General features: G+C 55.3%; 1 protein-coding gene and 1 long non-coding RNA gene across 2 annotated transcripts in view; both read right to left on the bottom strand.

Annotated features, from left to right (window-relative positions):
- Positions 1–2097, bottom strand: part of LOC139250041 (sarcoplasmic/endoplasmic reticulum calcium ATPase 2-like) — a 116167-nt gene extending 114070 nt beyond the window's left edge. Inside the window, exon 1 of the mRNA XM_070872605.1 lies at positions 1809–2097. Within this exon, the coding sequence (XP_070728706.1) occupies positions 1809–1926 (118 nt within the window). The 5' untranslated portion in view covers positions 1927–2097. The remainder of the gene's footprint in view (positions 1–1808) is intronic.
- A 13348-nt stretch (positions 2098–15445) lies between these two features.
- Positions 15446–17970, bottom strand: LOC139250042 (uncharacterized). The gene is made up of 2 exons (XR_011591258.1): positions 17846–17970; positions 15446–15875 (listed from the first exon to the last, which is right to left on the bottom strand). It is a non-coding gene; the product is annotated as an uncharacterized lncRNA (long non-coding RNA).
- Between the last annotated feature and the right edge of the window lie 273 nt (positions 17971–18243).

The following is an 18243-nucleotide window of genomic DNA, read 5'->3' as shown; positions in this document are numbered from 1 at the left end:
GACCCCTCTCCCCACAGGAGCCCCCCTCCCCCTACAGGAGCCCCCACAGACCCCTCCCCCACAGGAGCCCCCCTCCCCCACAGACCCCTCCTCCCACAGGAGCCCCCCCACAGACCCCTCCCCCCACAGGAGCCCCCCCAGGAGCCCCACAGACCCCTCCCCCCACAGGAGCCCCACAGACCCCTCTCCCCACAGGAGCCCCACAGACCCCTCTCCCCACAGACCCCTCCCCCCACAGGAGCCCCACAGACCCCTCCCCCTACAGGAGCCCCACAGACCCCTCTCCCCCACAGGAGCCCCACAGACCCCTCCCCCCACAGGAGCCCCCACAGACCCCTCCCCCCACAGGAGCCCCACAGACCCCTCCCCCTACAGGAGCCCCACAGACCCCTCCCCCTACAGGAGCCCCACAGACCCCTCCCCCCTACAGGAGCCCCCCACAGACCCCTCCCCCCGCAGGAGCCCCCCCCACAGGAGCCCCACAGACCCCTCCCCCCACAGGAGCCCCACAGACCCCTCCTCCCACAGGAGCCCCACAGACCCCTCCCCCCACAGGAGCCCCACAGACCCCTCCTCCCACAGGAGCCCCCCTCCCCCCACAGGAGCCCCACAGACCCCTCCTCCCACAGGAGCCCCACAGACCCCTCCTCCCACAGGAGCCCACAGACCCCTCCTCCCACAGGAGCCCCACAGACCCCTCCCCCCACAGGAGCCCCACAGACCCCTCCTCCCACAGGAGCCCCCCTCCCCCCACAGGAGCCCCACAGACCCCTCCTCCCACAGGAGCCCCACAGACCCCTCCCCCACAGGAGCCCCACAGACCCCTCCTCCCACAGGAGCCCCACAGACCCCTCCCCCTACAGGAGCCCCCCACAGACCCCCTCCCCCCACAGACCCCTCCCCCTACAGGAGCCCCCCACAGACCCCTCCCCTACAGGAGCCCCACAGACCCCTCCCCCCACAGGAGCCCCCCACAGAGAGCCCCCCACAGACCCCTCCCCCCACAGGAGCCCCCCACAGACCCCTCCCCCCACAGGAGCCCCACACAGACCCCTCCTCCCACAGGAGCCCCCCACAGACCCCTCCCCCCACAGGAGCCCCCCACAGACCCCTCCCCCCACAGGAGCCCCACAGACCCCTCCCCCCTACAGGAGCCCCCCAGACCCCCCCCCCCACAGGAGCCCCCCACAGACCCCCCCCCCCACAGGAGCCCCACAGACCCCTCCTCCCACAGGAGCCCCACAGACCCCTCCTCCCACAGGAGCCCCCCACAGACCCCTCCCCCCACAGGAGCCCCACAGACCCCTCCCCCCTACAGGAGCCCCCCAGACCCCTCCTCCCACAGGAGCCCCACAGACCCCTCCCCCTCACAGGAGCCCCCCACAGACCCCTCCCCCCACAGGAGCCCCCCACAGACCCCTCCCCCTCACAGGAGCCCCCCACAGGAGCCCCCTCCCCCACAGACCCCTCCCCCCACAGGAGCCCCACAGACCCCTCCCCCCACAGGAGCCCCACAGACCCCTCCCCCTACAGGAGCCCCCCACAGACCCCTCCCCCTCACAGGAGCCCCCCACAGACCCCTCCCCCTCACAGGAGCCCCCCACAGGAGCCCCCTCCCCCACAGACCCCTCCCCCCACAGGAGCCCCACAGACCCCTCCCCCCACAGGAGCCCCACAGACCCCTCCCCCTACAGGAGCCCCCCACAGACCCCTCCCCCCACCACAGGAGCCCCCCACAGACCCCTCCCCCCACCACAGGAGCCCCCCTCCCCCCACAGGAGCCCACCACAGACCCCTCCCCCTCTCACCGTTCGGGCCCCACTGTTCGCGGCCCTTGCGGAGCTGCTCGGGCCCCAGGCCGGTGCTCTCGTTGACGGCGAAATGCCGCAGCACCTCCTCCACCGTGCGGGTGTGCGCGGCCTCCATGGCGGCGGCGGCTGGGTCTCGGTCTCTCGGTCTGTCTCTGTGTGTGTGTCTGGGTGGCCCGCCGCGCTCAGATCTCTCTCTCTCTCTCTTTCAATGCGACGCCATGACACACACACACACACCGGCTCCGCTCGCTGTCTCTCTCTCTCACACACACACACTCGGCGGGCTGACTGACAGCGCCGCCAGCCAATCACCGGCGGCGCTCGCCGGGCGCCGCACAGCGCCGACCAATCGCAGCTCGGCTTTCCCCCTCTTTCTCCCTCCCCCCACCACCACCACCACCACGTGGGGTGGCGGTCGGGCCGCCCACTCGCGCATGCGCGCTCACCTCCCAACGGCCAGCGGCCGCCCAGCCCCCAGCCCCCAGCCTCCGCCTCCACCAATGCTGGTGGATTGACAACCAATCAGCGCAGCCGGCCGGCTGATTGACGTGCCGCCGCCGCCCGCCGCCCGCTCCACCAACAGCAGAGGGCGCGCGCACGCACGCGCACGCACGCACGCGGACAGGTCGGCCGCAGAGGGAGCGGGGACCCGCGCCGTCGACGCGCGACGCGCGATGTGGAAGCCGCCGATTGGGCGAGCCGTTTCCCCGGGTGATGCGCCGCTCCCCCCGCGCTGGAGGAGGAGGAGGAGGGGCGAGAGGAGTGGGGGGGGGGGGCACGTGACCCGCTGGCGACGAGCAGGCGGGGGGGAAGCCGAGCCAAGAGGCGACAACGGGCTGCTGAAGTCAAGCAACCCCCCCCCCCCCCGGAGGACCGTTAGTCCTCCCCGGGCAAATTGGTGGCCACTGCAGCTCAAATGTTGGCTTTTCATTAGTGTCTTTATTCCTATCCGCGGCGCAACTAAGACCGCCTATTTCCAGCTTCCGTAACGTTGCCCGTCTCCAGCTCCCCCCCCGCCCAGCTCTTCCGCTGCTGAAGCCCTCACCCGTGCCCTTATCCACCCAAGGATACACTTGCATTTGGAGGCAGTTCAGAGAAGGTTCACTCGGTTGATTCCCGGGGATGAGGGGGGTTGACTTATGAGGGAAGGTTGAGGAGGTTGGGCCTCTACTCATTGGAGTTCAGAAGAATGAGAGGTGATCTTATGGAAACGTATAAGATTATGAGGGGGCTCGACAATGATAGATTGAGTAGACTGGGTCTTTACGCGTTGGAGTTCAGAAGGATGAGGGGTCATCTTATAGAAACATTTAAAATCATGAAAGGGATAGACAAGATAGAGGCAGAGAGGTTGTTTCCACTGGTCGGGGAGACTAGAACTAGGGGGCATGGAGTACAAAAGCAACTGTACAGGGTATTGGTGAGGCCGCACCTGGAGTACTGCGTGCAGTTTTGGTCACCTTACTTAAGGAAGTTTATACTGGCTTTGGAGGGGGTACAGAGACGATTCACTCGGCTGATTCCGGAGATGAGGGGGTTACCTTATGATGATAGATTGAGTAGATTGGGTCTTTACTCGTTGGAGTTCAGACGGATGAGGGGTGATCTTATAGAAACATTTAAAATAATGAAAGGGAGAGACAAGGTAGAGGCAGAGAGGTTGTTTCCACTGGTCGGGGAGACTAGAACTCGGGGGCACAGCCTCAAAATACGGGGGGAGCCAATTTAAAACCGAGTTGAGAAGGAATTTCTTCTCCCAGAGGGTTGTGAATCTGTGGAATTCTCTGCCCAGGGAAGCAGTTGAGGCTAGCTCATTGAATGTATTCACGTCACAGATAGATAGATGTTTAACCAATAAGGGAATTAAGGGTTACGGGGAGCGGGCGGGTAAGTGGAGCTGAGTCCACGGCCAGATCAGCTGTGATCTTGTTGGGTGGTGGAGCAGGCTCAAGGGGCTAGATGGCCTACTCCTGTTCCTAATTCTTATGTTCTTATTAATGTTGGGGAAGTCCAGAACCAGGGATCACGGTCTAAGGATAAGGGGTAAGCCATTTCGGACCGAGATGAGGAGAAACTTCTTCACCCAGAGAGTGGTGAACCTGTGGAATGCTCTACCGCAGAGAGTTGTTGAGGCCAATTCGCTAAATAGATTCAAAATGGAGTTAGATGTAGTCCTGACTACTCGGGGGATCAGGGGGTATGGCGAGAAAGCAGGAAGGGGGTACTGAAGTTGCATGTTCAGCCATGAACACATTGAATGGCGGTGCAGGCTCGAAGGGCCGAATGGCCTGCTCCTGCACCTATTTTCGATGTTTCTATGATCTTAGAATAAGGGGACCGCCCATTTAAAACTGAGACGAGGAGGAATGTCTTCTCTCAGAGGGTTGCAAATCTGAGGGAATTTGCTGCCTCGGAGAGCTGTGGAGGCCGGGACATTGAATATATATAAGACAGGGATAGAGACGGTTTCTGAACCGATATCATCATCGTCATTCTGGGCAGTCCCTCGCAATTGAGGAAGACTTGCTTCCAATCCTGAAGCGAGTTCGTCGGTGGCTGAACAGTCCGACACGAGAGCCACAGACTCTTGTCACAGGGTGGGACAGACACACGCCGAGGGAAGGGCTGGGTGGGGCTGGATTGCCACATGCTCCTTCCGCTGCCTTGCGCTTGACCTCTTCGAGCTCTCGGCCTTGAGCATGAGACGTTCGTTAACCCCGGTGGCGGAGGGGGGTGGTGTTGGGGGGGGGGGTCTTTTGAGGCTGCCGACCAGCTCGTTGTTGACAGCGAAGACGACTCCCGTGAAGGTGGCGTTCTGCCTCTGGTTTTCCCCCCGGCTTGTTCCTTGAGCTGGCCTTCCTTTGGCCCGCTGGGTCTCGCTGAGGTTGGCGATGTCGACATCAACACGTCTCCAGTTCCCGGGCAACTCGGCCGGTCGCTGTCGGGGTTGTCCACGAGGGTCCTGACGTTCCAGGTCCCGCACTTCATGTTGGAGGAACGGAAGATGCCTGTGCGTGAGTTTCCTTTAAGGTGGGGCGGGCGTTGCACACGGGCTCAGCTGAGCAAGGCCTTAGTCCAGTGGCAAGGCCGGGGGCGGGGGGGTGGGGGGGGTGGTCAAAGATCACTAGGCACTACTGTATGAGCCGAGTTGCCTGCAGCGAGGTGTTCGTCGCAGGCTTGGCGCTGAGTAGTGCCCTTGGTGCTCGGTGGCCCGATAAGAGAACAAGGGGTTATGGGGAGCGGGCGGGGAAGTGGAGCTGAGTCCATGATCGGATCAGCCCATGATCGTATTAAATGGCTCGAGGGGCCGAATGGCCGACTCCTGCTCCTGTTCTTTGTTACCGCTAGACTTGACTATTCCAACGCACTCCTGGCCGGCCTCCCATATTCTACCCGACGTAAACGAGAGGTGATCCAAATCTCGGCTGGCCCCCGTGTCCGAACTCGCACCCAGTCCCGCTCACCCATCACCCGCTGTGCTCGCTGCCCCCGTGTCCTAACTCGCACCCAGTCCCGCTCACCCATCACCCCCTGTGCTCGCTGCCCCCGTGTCCGAACTCGCACCCAGTCCCGCTCACCCATCACCCGCTGTGCTCGCTGCCCCCGTGTCCTAACTCGCACCCAGTCCCGCTCACCCATCACCCGCTGTGCTCGCTGCCCCCGTGTCCTAACTCGCACCCAGTCCCGCTCACCCATCACCCGCTGTGCTCACTGCCCCCGTGTCCTAACTCGCACCCAGTCCCACTCACCCATCACCCCCTGTGCTCACTGCCCCGTGTCCTAACTCACACCGAGTCCCGCTCACCCATCACCCCCTGTGCTCACTGACCCGTGTCCTAACTCACACCCAGTCCCACTCACCCATCACCCCCTGTGCTCACTGACCCGTGTCATAACTCACACCCAGTCCCACTCACCCATCACCCCCTGTGCTCACTGACCCCGTGTCCTAACTCGCACCGAGTCCCGCTCACCCATCACTCGCTGTGCTCACTGCCCCGTGTCCTAACTCACACCCAGTCCCACTCACCCATCACCCCCTGTGCTCACTGACCCCGTGTCCTAACTCGCACCGAGTCCCGCTCACCCATCACCCCCTGTGCTCACTGACCCCGTGTCCTAATCGCACCGAGTCCCGCTCACCCATCACCCCCTGTGCTCGCTGACCCCGTGTCCTAACTCACACCCAGTCCTGCTCACCCATCACTCCTTGTGCTCACTGCCCCGTGTCCTAACTCGCACCCAGTCCCACTCACCCATCACCCCCTGTGCTCACTGCCCCCGTGTCCTAACTCGCACCCAGTCCCGCTCACCCATCACCCGCTGTGCTCGCTGCCCCCGTGTCCTAACTCGCACCCAGTCCCGCTCACCCATCACCCCCTGTGCTCGCTGCCCCTGTGTCCTAACTCGCACCGAGTCCCGCTCACCCATCACCCCCTGTGCTCGCTGCCCCCGTGTCCTAACTCGCACCGAGTCCCGCTCACCCATCACCCCCTGTGCTCGCTGCCCCCGTGTCCTAACTCGCACCCAGTCCCGCTCACCCATCACTCGCTGTGCTCACTGCCCCGTGTCCTAATCGCACCGAGTCCCGCTCACCCATCACCCCTTGTGCTCACTGCCCCCGTGTCCTAACTCACACCGAGTCCCGCTCACCCATCACCCCCTGTGCTCACTGCCCCCGTGTCCTAACTCGCACCCAGTCCCACTCACCCATCACCCCCTGTGCTCACTGACCCCGTGTCCTAACTCGCACCGAGTCCCACTCACCCATCACCCCCTGTGCTCACTGCCCCCATGTCCTAACTCACACCCAGTCCCACTCACCCATCACCCCCTGTGCTCACTGCCCCGTGTCCTAACTCACACCCAGTCCCGCTCACCCATCACCCCCTGTGCTCACTGTCCTGTGTCTTAACTCACACCGAGTCCCGCTCACCCATCACCCCCTGTGCTCACTGCCCCGTGTCCTAACTCACACCGAGTCCCGCTCACCCATCACCCCCTGTGCTCACTGCCCCGTGTCCTAACTCACACCGAGTCCCGCTCACCCATCACCCCCTGTGCTCGCTGCCCCGTGTCCTAACTCACACCGAGTCCCGCTCACCCATCACCCCCTGTGCTCACTGCCCCGTGTCCTAACTCACACCCAGTCCCGCTCACCCATCACCCCCTATGCTCGCTGACCTACATTGCCTCCCGGTTAAACAACACCTCGATTTCAAAATTCTCATCCTTGTTTACAAATCCCTCCATAGCCCTCGCCCCTCCCTATCTCTGTAATCTCCTCCAGCTCCACAACTCTCCGAGATATCTGCACTCCTCTAATTCTGCCCTCCTGACCATCCCTGATTATAATCGCTCCACCATCGGGGGCCGTGCCTTCTGTTGCCTGGGCCCCAAGCTCTGGAACTCCCTCCCTAAACCTCTCCGCCTCTCTCTCCTCCTTCAAGACGCTCCTTAAAACCCACCTCTTTGAACAAGCTTTTGGCCAACTGCCCCAATTTCTCTTTATGTGGCTCAGTGTCAAATTCTTTTTATCTCATAATACTCCTGTGAAGCGCCTTGGGACCTGTCACTAAGTTAAAGGCGCTATATAAATACACGTTGTTGTTGTAGTCCTAAGTTGGCCTGACCTTTCACTTAGCGCGGTACTGAGCTCCACGCTTAACACGCACAGGAAGATCCCAGCGTGCCGGGTTTAAATAAATCCGACACTGAACAGGAGAATTTCCTCCTCCCCCACTGTGGTCCCTTGTCAATTAAAGACTTTCCTGTTGAAGCCTAAATCAAGGAATTGTAGACAGCAATCTAATCGAGGGGTTCGGAGGGTTTATATATCGAACAGATACCCGGGAGTGAGTTACAGGTGGAATCTAATCGAGGGGTTCAGGGGGTTTATATATAGAATAATAGATACCCGGGAGTGAGTTACAGGCTGGAATCTAATCGAGGGATTCGGGGGGTTTATATATAGAATAACAGATACCCGGGAGTGAGGTCCAGGCTGGAATCTAATCGTGTGGTTCGGGGGGTTTATATATAGAATAACAGATACCCGGGAGTGAGTTACAGGCTGGAATCTAATCGAGGGGTTCGGGAGGGGGGGGGTTTATATATAGAATAACAGATACCCGGGAGTGAGTTACAGGCTGGAATGTAATCGAGGGGTTCGGGGGGTTTATATATCGAATAACAGATACCCGGGAGTGAGTTACAGGCTGGAATCTAATCGAGGGGTTCGGAGGGTTTATAAAAAGAACAGATACCCGGGAGTGAGTTCCAGACTGGAATCTATTCGAGGGGTTCGGGGGGTTTATAGATAGAATAACAGATACCCGTGAGTGAGTTACAGGCTGGAATCTAATCGAGGGGTTCGGGCGGTTTATATATAGAATAACAGATACCCGGGAGTGAGTTACAGGCTGGAATCTAATCGAGGGATTCGGGGGGTTTATAGATAGAATAACAGATACCCAGGAGTGAGTTACAGGCTGGAATCTAATCGAGGGGTTCGGGGTGTTTATATCTAGAATAACAGATACCCAGGAGTGAGTTACAGGCTGGAATCTAATCGAGGGGTTCGGGGTGTTTATAGATAGAATAACAGATACCCGTGAGTGAGTTACAGGCTGGAATCTAATCGAGGGGTTCGGGCGGTTTATATATAGAATAACAGATACCCGGGAGTGAGTTACAGGCTGGAATCTAATCGAGGGATTCGGGGGGTTTATAGATAGAATAACAGATACCCAGGAGTGAGTTACAGGCTGGAATCTAATCGAGGGGTTCGGGGTGTTTATATCTAGAATAACAGATACCCAGGAGTGAGTTACAGGCTGGAATCTAATCGAGGGGTTCGGGGGGTTTATATATAGAATAACGGATACCTGGGAGTGAGTTACAGCCTGGAATCTAATCGAGGGGTTCGGGGGTTTATATACAGAATAACAGATACCCGGGAGTGAGTTACAGGTTGGAATCTAATCGAGGGGTTCAGGGGGTTTATATATAGAATAACAGATACCCAAGAGTGAGTTACAGACTGGAATCCAATCGAGGGGTTCGTGGGGTTTATATATAGAATAACAGATACCCGGGGGTGAGTTACAGACTGGAATCTAATCGAGGGGTTCGGGGGTTTATATACAGAATAACAGATACCCGGGAGTGAGTTACAGGTTGGAATCTAATCGAGGGGTTCAGGGGGTTTATATATAGAATAACAGATACCCAAGAGTGAGTTACAGACTGGAATCCAATCGAGGGGTTCGTGGGGTTTATATATAGAATAACAGATACCCGGGGGTGAGTTACAGACTGGAATCTAATCGAGGAGTTCGGGGGGTTTATATATAGATTAACAGATACCCGGGAGTAAGTTACATGCTGGAATCTAATCGAGGGGTTCGGGGGGTTTATATATAGAATAACAGATACCCGGGAGTGAGTTACATGCTGGAATCTAATCGAGGGGTTCGGGGGGGTTTATATATAGAATAACAGATACCCGGGAGTGAGTTACAGACTGGAATCTAATCGAGGAGTTCGGGGGGTTTATATATAGAATAACAGATACCCAGGAGTGAGTTAGCGGCTGGAATCTAATCGAGGGGTTCGGGGTTTTTTTATATAGAATAACAGATACCCAGGAGTGAGTTACAGGCTGGAATCTAATCGAGGGGTTCGGGGGTTTATATATAGAATAACAGATACCTGGGAGTGAGTTACAGGCTGGAATCTAATCGAGGGGTTCGAGGGGTTTATATTTAGAATAACAGATACCCAGGAGTGAGTTACAGACTGGAATCTAAGCGAGGGGTTCATATATAGAATAACAGATACCCGGGAGTGAGTTACAGACTGGAATCTAAGCGAGGGGTTCGAGGGGTTTATATATAGAATAACAGATACCCGGGAGTGAGTTACAGGCTGGGATCTAATCGAGGAGTTCGGGGGGTTTATATATAGAATAACAGATACCCGGGAGTGAGTTACAGACTGGAATCTAATCGAGGAGTTCGGGGGGGTTTATATATAGAATAACAGATACCCGGGAGTGAGTTACAGGCTGGAATCTAATCGGGGGGGTTTATATATAGAATAACAGATACCCAGGAGTGAGTTACAGGCTGGAATCTAATCGGGGGGGTGTATATATAGAATAACAGATACCCAGGAGTGAGTTACAGGCTGGAATCTATTCGAGGGGTTCAGGGGGTTTATATACAGAATAACAGATACCCGGGAGTGAGTTACCGGCTGGAACCTAATCGAGGGGTTCGGGGGGGGTTTATATATAGAATAACAGATACCCAGGAGTGAGTTACAGACTGGAATCTAATCGAGGGGTTCGGGGGTTTATATATAGAATAACAGATACCCAGGAGTGAGTTACAGGCTGGAATCTAATCGAGGGGTTCAGGGGGTTTATATATAGAATAACAGATACCCGGGAGTGGGTTACAGGTTGGAATCTAATCGAGGTGTTCGGGGGGGTTTATAGATAGAATAACAGATACCCGGGAGTGAGTTACAGGCTGGAATCTAATCGAGGGGTTCGAGGGGTTTATATTTAGAATAACAGATACCCAGGAGTGAATTACAGACTGGAATCTAATCGAGGGGTTCGGGGGGGTTTATAGATAGAATAACAGATACCGGGAGTGAGTTACAGGCTGGAATCTAATCGAGGGGTTCGGGGAGTTTATATATAGAATAACAGATACCCGGGAGTGAGTTACAGGCTGGAATCTAATCGAGGGGTTCTGGGGGTTTATATATAGAATAACAGATACCCGTGAGTGAGTTACAGACTGGAATCTAAGCGAGGGGTTCATATATAGAATAACAGATACCCGGGAGTGAGTTACAGACTGGAATCTAAGCGAGGGGTTCGAGGGGTTTATATATAGAATAACAGATACCCGGGAGTGAGTTACAGACTGGAATCTAATCGAGGAGTTCGGGGGGGTTTATATATAGAATAACAGATACCCGGGAGTGAGTTACAGGCTGGAACCTAATCGAGGGGTTCGGGGGGGTTTATATATAGAATAACAGATACCCAGGAGTGAGTTACAGACTGGAATCTAATCGAGGGGTTCGGGGGTTTATATATAGAATAACAGATACCCAGGAGTGAGTTACAGGCTGGAATCTAATCGAGGGGTTCAAGGGGTTTATTTTCAGAATAACAGATACCCAGGAGTGAGTTACAGGCTGGAATCTAATCGGGGGGGTGTATATATAGAATAACAGATACCCAGGAGTGAGTTACAGGCTGGAATCTAATCGAGGGGTTCGGGGGTTTATATATAGAATAACAGATACCCAGGAGTGAGTTACAGGCTGGAATCTAATCGAGGGGTTCAGGGGGTTTATATATAGAATAACAGATACCCGGGAGTGGGTTACAGGTTGGAATCTAATCGAGGTGTTCGGGGGGTTTATATATAGAATAACAGATACCCGGGAGTGAGTTACAGGCTGGAATCTAATCGAGGGGTTCAGGAGGTTTATATATAGAATAACAGATACCCGGGAGTGGGTTACAGGTTGGAATCTAATCGAGGGGTTCGGGGGTTTTTTATATAGAATAACAGATACCCGGGAGTGAAACATAGACACAGAAACATAGAAAATAGGTGCAGGAGTTGGCCATTCAGCCCTTCTGGCCTGCACCGCCATTCAATGTGTTCATGGCTGAACATGCAACTTCAGTACCCCATTCCTGCTTTCTCACCATACCCCTTGATCCCCCGAGTAGTAAGGACTTCATCTAACTCCCTTTTGAATATATTTAGTGAATTGGCCTCAACAACTTCCTGTGGTAGAGAATTCCACAGGTTCACCACTCTCTGGGTGAAGAAGTTTTTCCTCATCTCAGTCTTAAATGGCTTACCCCTTATCCTTGGACTGTGACCCCTGGTTCTGGACTTCCCCAACATCGGGAACATTCTTCCTGCATCTCACCTGTCCAAACCCGTCAGAATTTTAAACGTTTCTATGAGGTCCCCTCTCATTCTTCTGAACTCCAGTGAATACAAGCCCAGTTGATCCAGTCTTTCTTGATAGGTCAGTCCCGCCATCCCGGGAATCAGTCTGGTGAACCTTCGCTGCACTCCCTCAATAGCAAGAATGTCCTTCCTCAAGTTAGGAGACCAAAACTGTACACAATACTCCAGGTGTGGCCTCACCAAGGCCCTGTACAACTGTAGTAACACTTCCCTGCCCCTGTACTCAAATCCCCTCGCTATGAAGGCCAACATGCCATTTGCTTTCTTAACCACCTGCTGTACCTGCATGCCAACCTTCAATGACTGATGTACCATGACACCCAGGTCTCGTTGCACCTCCCCTTTTCCTCATCTGTCACAATTCAGATAATAGTCTGTCTCTCTGTTTTTACCACCAAAATGGATAACCTCACATTTATCCACATTATACTTCATCTGTCATGCATTTGTCCACTCACCTAACCTGGAATCTAATCGAGGAGTTCGGGGGGTTTATAGAAAGAATAACAGATAACCAGGAGTGAGTTAGCGGCTGGAATCTAATCGAGGGGTTCGGGGGGTTTATATATAGAATAACAGATACCCGGGAGTGAGTTACAGGCTGGAATCTAATCGAGGGGTTCGGGGGTGTATATCTAGAATAACAGATATCTGGGTGTGAGTTACAGGCTGGAATCTAATCGAGGGGTTCGGAGGGTTTATATATAGAATAACAGATACACGGGAGTGAGTTACAGGCTGGAATCTAATCGAGGGGTTCGAGGGGTTTATATATAGAATAACAGATACCCGGGAGTGAGTTACAGACTGGAATCTAATCGAGGGGTTCGGGGGGTTTATATATAGAATAACAGATACCCGGGAGTGAGTTACAGGCTGGAATCTAATCGAGGGGTTCAGGGGGTTTATATTTAGAATAACAGATACCCGGGAGTGAGTTAGCGGCTGGAATCTAATCGAGGGGTTCGGGGGGTTTATATATAGAATAACAGATACCCGGGAGTGAGTTACAGACTGGAATCTAATCGAGGGGTTCGGGGGGTTTATATATAGAATAACAGATACCCGGGAGTGAGTTACAGGCTGGAATCTAATCGAGGGGTTCGGGGGTGTTTATATATAGAATAACAGATACCTGGGAGTGAGTTACAGACTGGAATCTAATCGAGGGGTTCGGGGGTTTATATATAGAATAACAGATGCCCGGGAGTGAGTTACAGGCTGGAATCTAATCGAGGGGTTCGGAGTGGGCTTTATGTATAGAATAACAGAAACCCGGGAGTGAGTTACAGACTGGAATCTAATCGAGGGGTTCGGGGGGTTTATATATAGAATAACAGATACCCGGGAGTGAGTTACAGACTGGAATCTAATCGAGGGGTTCGGAGTGGGCTTTATGTATAGAATAACAGATACCTGGGAGTGAGTTACAGGCTGGTATCTAATCGAGTGGTTCAGGGGGTTTATATATAGAACAACAGAAACCCGGGAGTGAGTTACAGGCTGGAATCTAATCGAGGGGTTCGGGGTGTTTATATATAGAATAACAGATACCCGGGAGTGAGTTACAGGCTGGAATCTAATCGAGAGGTTCGGGGTGTTTATATATAGAATAACAGATACCCGGGAGTGAGTTACAGGCTGGAATCTAATCGAGGTGTTCGAGGGTTTATATATAGAATAACAGATACCCGGGAGTGAGTTACAGGCTGGAATCTAATCGAGTGGTTCGGGGGGTTTATATATAGAATAACAGATAGCGGGAGTGAGTTACAGGCTGGAATCTAATCGAGGGGTTCGGTGGGTTTATATATAGAATAACAGATACCTGGGAGTGAGTTACAGGCTGGAATCTAATCGAGGGGTTCGGGGGGTTTATATATAGAATAACAGATACCTGGGAGTGAGTTACAGGCTGGAATCTAATCGAGGGGTTCAGGGGTTTATATATAGAATAACAGATACCCGGGAGTGAGTTACAGGCTGGAATCTAATCGAGGGGTTCGGGGGGTTTATATATAGAATAACAGATACCCGGGAGTGAGTTACAGGCTGGAATCTAATCGAGGGGTTCGGGGGGTTTATATATAGAATAACAGATACCCGGGAGTGAGTTACAGGCTGGAATCTAATCGAGGGGTTCGGGGGGTTTATATAGTGAATAACAGATACCCGGGAGTGAGTTACAGGCTGGAATCTAATCGAGAGGTTCGGGGGGTTTATATATAGAATAACAGATACCCGGGAGTGAGTTACAGACTGGAATCTAATCGAGGGGTTCGGGGGTGTTTATATATAGAATAACAGATACCTGGGAGTGAGTTACAGACTGGAATCTAATCGAGGGGTTCGGGGGTTTATATATAGAATAACAGATACCTGGGAGTGAGTTACAGGCTGGAATCTAATCGAGGGGTTCGGAGTGGGCTTTATGTATAGAATAACAGAAACCCGGGAGTGAGTTACAGACTGGAATCTAATCGAGGGGTTCGGGGTGTTTATATATAGAATAACAGATACCCGGGAGTGAGTTACAGGCTGGAATCTAATCGAGGGGTTCGGGGGGTTTATCTATAGAATAACAGATACCCGGGAGTGAGTTACAGGCTGGAATCTAATCGAGGGGTTCGGGGGGGTTTATATATAGAATAACAGATACCCGGGAGTGAGTTACAGGCTGGAATCTAATCGAGGGGTTCGGGGGGTTTATATATAGAATAACAGATATCCGGGAGTGAGTTACAGGCTGGAATCTAATCGAGGGGTTCGGGGGGTTTATATATAGATTAACGGATACCCGGGAGTGAGTTACAGACTGAGTGAGATCAGGCTAACTCAACATAGGCCTGGTATGAAGCCTGGACCTTTCCTGTCTGTGTGCACTTGACTGACTCATAAGAACATAAGAAATAGGAACAGGAGTCGGCCATACGGCCCCTCGAGCCTGCTCCGCCATTTTTAATACGATCATGGCTGATCCGATCATGGACTCAGCTCCACTTCCCCACCCGCTCCCCTTATCCCCTTATCAGTTAAGAAACTGTCTATCTCTGTCTTAAATATATTCAATGTCCCGGCTTCCACAGCTCTCTGAGGCAGCGAATTCCACAGATTTACAACCCTCTGAGAGAAGAAATTCCTCCTCATCTCAGTTTTAAATGGGCGGCCCCTTATTCTAAGACCATGCCCCCTAGTTCTAGTCTCCCCCATCAGTGGAAACATCCTCTCTGCATCCACCTTGTCAAGCCCCCTCATAATCTGATACGTTTCCATAAGATCACCTCTCATTCTTCTGAATTCCAATGAGTAGAGGCCCAACCTCCTCAACCTTCCCTCATAAGTCAACATAGAAAATAGGTGCAGGAGTAGGCCTGATCAAAGATCAGGTGCAGGAGTAGGCCATTCGGCCCTTCTAGCCTGCACCGCCATTCAATGAGTTCACGGCTGAACATGCAACTTCAGTCCCCCATTCCTGCTTTCTCGCCATAACCCCTTGATCCCCCGAGTAGTGAGGACGTCCCTGTGGCAAGACTTCCCTGCTTTTATACTCAGTGTCGCAAGGCCCAGCACACCTCAGCCCGCGCTGTCAGAGGCGAAGAATTCGATCCGGAGACAGGGTTCGGTCGTGAAGTGATAGTTTATTTAAAAATCTGTGTCGCATGTGCTGTTTGCTTAGACCAACGAAACCCACCCACCATTTAAGTGCAGACCCACAATCCAAGTTAAGCAGGCCCCGGTTTTTTAAACAAAAAAGACCATTTAAAAGACGCGTAGAAACCGATTCTTGATAAAATAAATCTTTTTAGGCAAAGAGTAAGTTCTCGGGGGGGTATTTTAAACAAAGTGCGTAGATCTCAATCAGTCTGAGGCACTGACGAGAGTATATATATATATATATATATAAAAAAAAGATCTGGTTTGCGTTTCCCGTTATATCCAAGGACGGTATGGGCACCACACACCCCTCTCACACATTCCGGCACTGCACCATCGCCTCTACGATCAGCGTTCTCTCGCTTCGAGGGGCAGCTGTGAGTCTTAGCATGATCTGGGGGGGAGGAGAAAGGGATATGTCCATGTTAGTGCCCCTCCGACAACGCAGTGCGGTGCTCCTTCAGTACTGCCCCTCCGACAGTGCGGCACTCCCTCAGTACTGCCCCTCCGACAGTGCGGCGCTCCCTCAGTACTGCCCCTCCGACAGTGCGGCACTCCCTCAGCACTGCCCCTCCGACAGTGCGGCACTCCCTCAGTACTGCCCCTCCGACAGTGCGGCGTTCCCTCAGTACTGCCCCTCCGACAGTGCAGCACTCCCTCAGTACTGCCCCTCCGACAGTGCGGCGCTCCCTCAGTACTGCCCCTCCGACAGTGCGGTGCTCCCTCAGTACTGCCCCTCCGACAGTGCGGCGCTCCCTCAGTACTGCCCCTCCGACAGCGCAGTGCGGCGCTCCCTCAGTACTGCCCCTCTGACAGTGCGGCACTCCCTCAGTACTGCCCCTCCGACAGTGCGGCGCTCCCTCAGTACTGCCCCTCCTACAGTGCGGCGCTCCCTCAGTACTGCCCCTCCGACAGTGCGGCGCTCCCTCAGTACTGCCCCTCCGACAGTGCGGCACTCCCTCAGTACTGCCCCTCCGACAGTGCGGCGCTCCCTCAGTACTGCCCCTCCGACAGTGCGGCACTCCCTCAGTACTGGGTGCTGGGAGTGTCGGCCTGGATTACGGGACTCGAGTCTCTGGAACAGGGACTCGAACACCCGACCTTGTGACTCCGAGGCGAGAGACCCACTGAGCCATGGCTGACAGCCCAGTGCCATCGGGAACCAGATAGGCACCGACCCTTCACCTCTCACCTCTCTCCCCCACCCACTAACTCCTCAGGCCCCTCCCCCACTAACCCCTCACCCCCACAATAACCCCGCACCCTCCCCCCACTAACCCCTCACACCCCCAACTAACCCCTCACACCCCCCACTAACCCCTCACCCCCCCCACTAACCCCTCACACCCCCCACTAACCCCTCACCCCCCCACTAACCCCTCACCCCCCACTAACCCCTCACCCCCCCCCACTAACCCCTCACCCCCCACTAACCCTCACCCCCCACTACCCTCACACCCCCCACTAACCCCTCCACACCCCACTAACCCCTCACCCCCACTAACCCCTCACCCCCCACTAACCCCTCACCCCCCCCACTAACCCCTCACCCCCCCCCACTAACCCCTCACCCCCACTAACCCCTCAACCCCCCACTAACCCCTCACCCCCCACTAACCCCTCACCCCCCACTAACCCCTCACCCCCCCCACTAACCCCACCCCCCACTAACCCCTCACACCCCCGCTAACCCCTCACACCCCCCACTAACCCCTCACACCCCCCACTAACCCCTCACACCCCCACTAACCCCTCACCCCCCCACTAACCCCTCACACCCCCCACTAACCCCTCACACCCCCACTAACCCCTCACCCCCCCACTAACCCCTCACCCCCCCACTAACCCCTCACCCCCCACTAACCCCTCACCTCCCCCCACTAACCCCTCACCCCCCCCACTAACCCCTCACCCCCCCCACTAACCCCTCACACCCCCACTAACCCCTCACCCCCCCCCCACTAACCCCTCACACCCCCACTAACCCCTCACACCCCCACTAACCCCTCACACCCCCACTAACCCCTCACACCCCCCACTAACCCCTCACACCCCCACTAACCCTCACCCCCCCCACTAACCCCTCACACCCCCCACTAACCCCTCACACCCCTCACACCCCCCACTAACCCCTCACCCCCACCCACTAACCCCTCACCCCTCACCCCCCCCCACTAACCCCTCACCCCCCCCCACTAACCCCTCACACCCCCCACTAACCCCTCACACCCACACCCCCACTAACCCCTCACACCCCCACTAACCCCTCACTCCCCCCACTAACCCCTCACACCCCCCACTAACCCCTCACTCCCCCCACTAACCCCTCACCTCCCCCCACTAACCCCTCACCCCCCAACTTACCGAGTGAAGGGCTCATTTCTTCTTCTTTGGTTTCAGCGCTTGCAGCCAAGTTGGGGTCGAGCTCTCCGACCTGCTGGGGAGACGGAGGGCAAAGGTCAGGGGTTGATGATACCCCAGTGAGCGAGACCGAGTGTCACCGGGGGATGGGTGGTGGTGGCTAGGAGACCTGGGGAGGGGGAGTGTACCTGGGGGGGTCGAGGGGAGTGTATCGGAGGGGGGGCGAGGGGAGTGTATCTGGGGGGGGATATCGGGGGGGCGAGGGGAGTGTATCGGGGGGGGGGCGTGGGAGTGACTCGGCGGGGGAGGGAGCGTGGTAGGAGGTATGTGGGCGGGGTAAGCAGGCATGGGGGGCTATGCATCGGAGAGGGGAATATTGCAGAGGTTACCCTATGGAGCAC

Source organism: Pristiophorus japonicus, unplaced genomic scaffold (assembly GCF_044704955.1).
Source record: "Pristiophorus japonicus isolate sPriJap1 unplaced genomic scaffold, sPriJap1.hap1 HAP1_SCAFFOLD_339, whole genome shotgun sequence".
NCBI classification, from domain to species: Eukaryota; Metazoa; Chordata; class Chondrichthyes; family Pristiophoridae; genus Pristiophorus; species Pristiophorus japonicus.
This window is presented reverse-complemented; position numbering and strand designations above follow the sequence as displayed.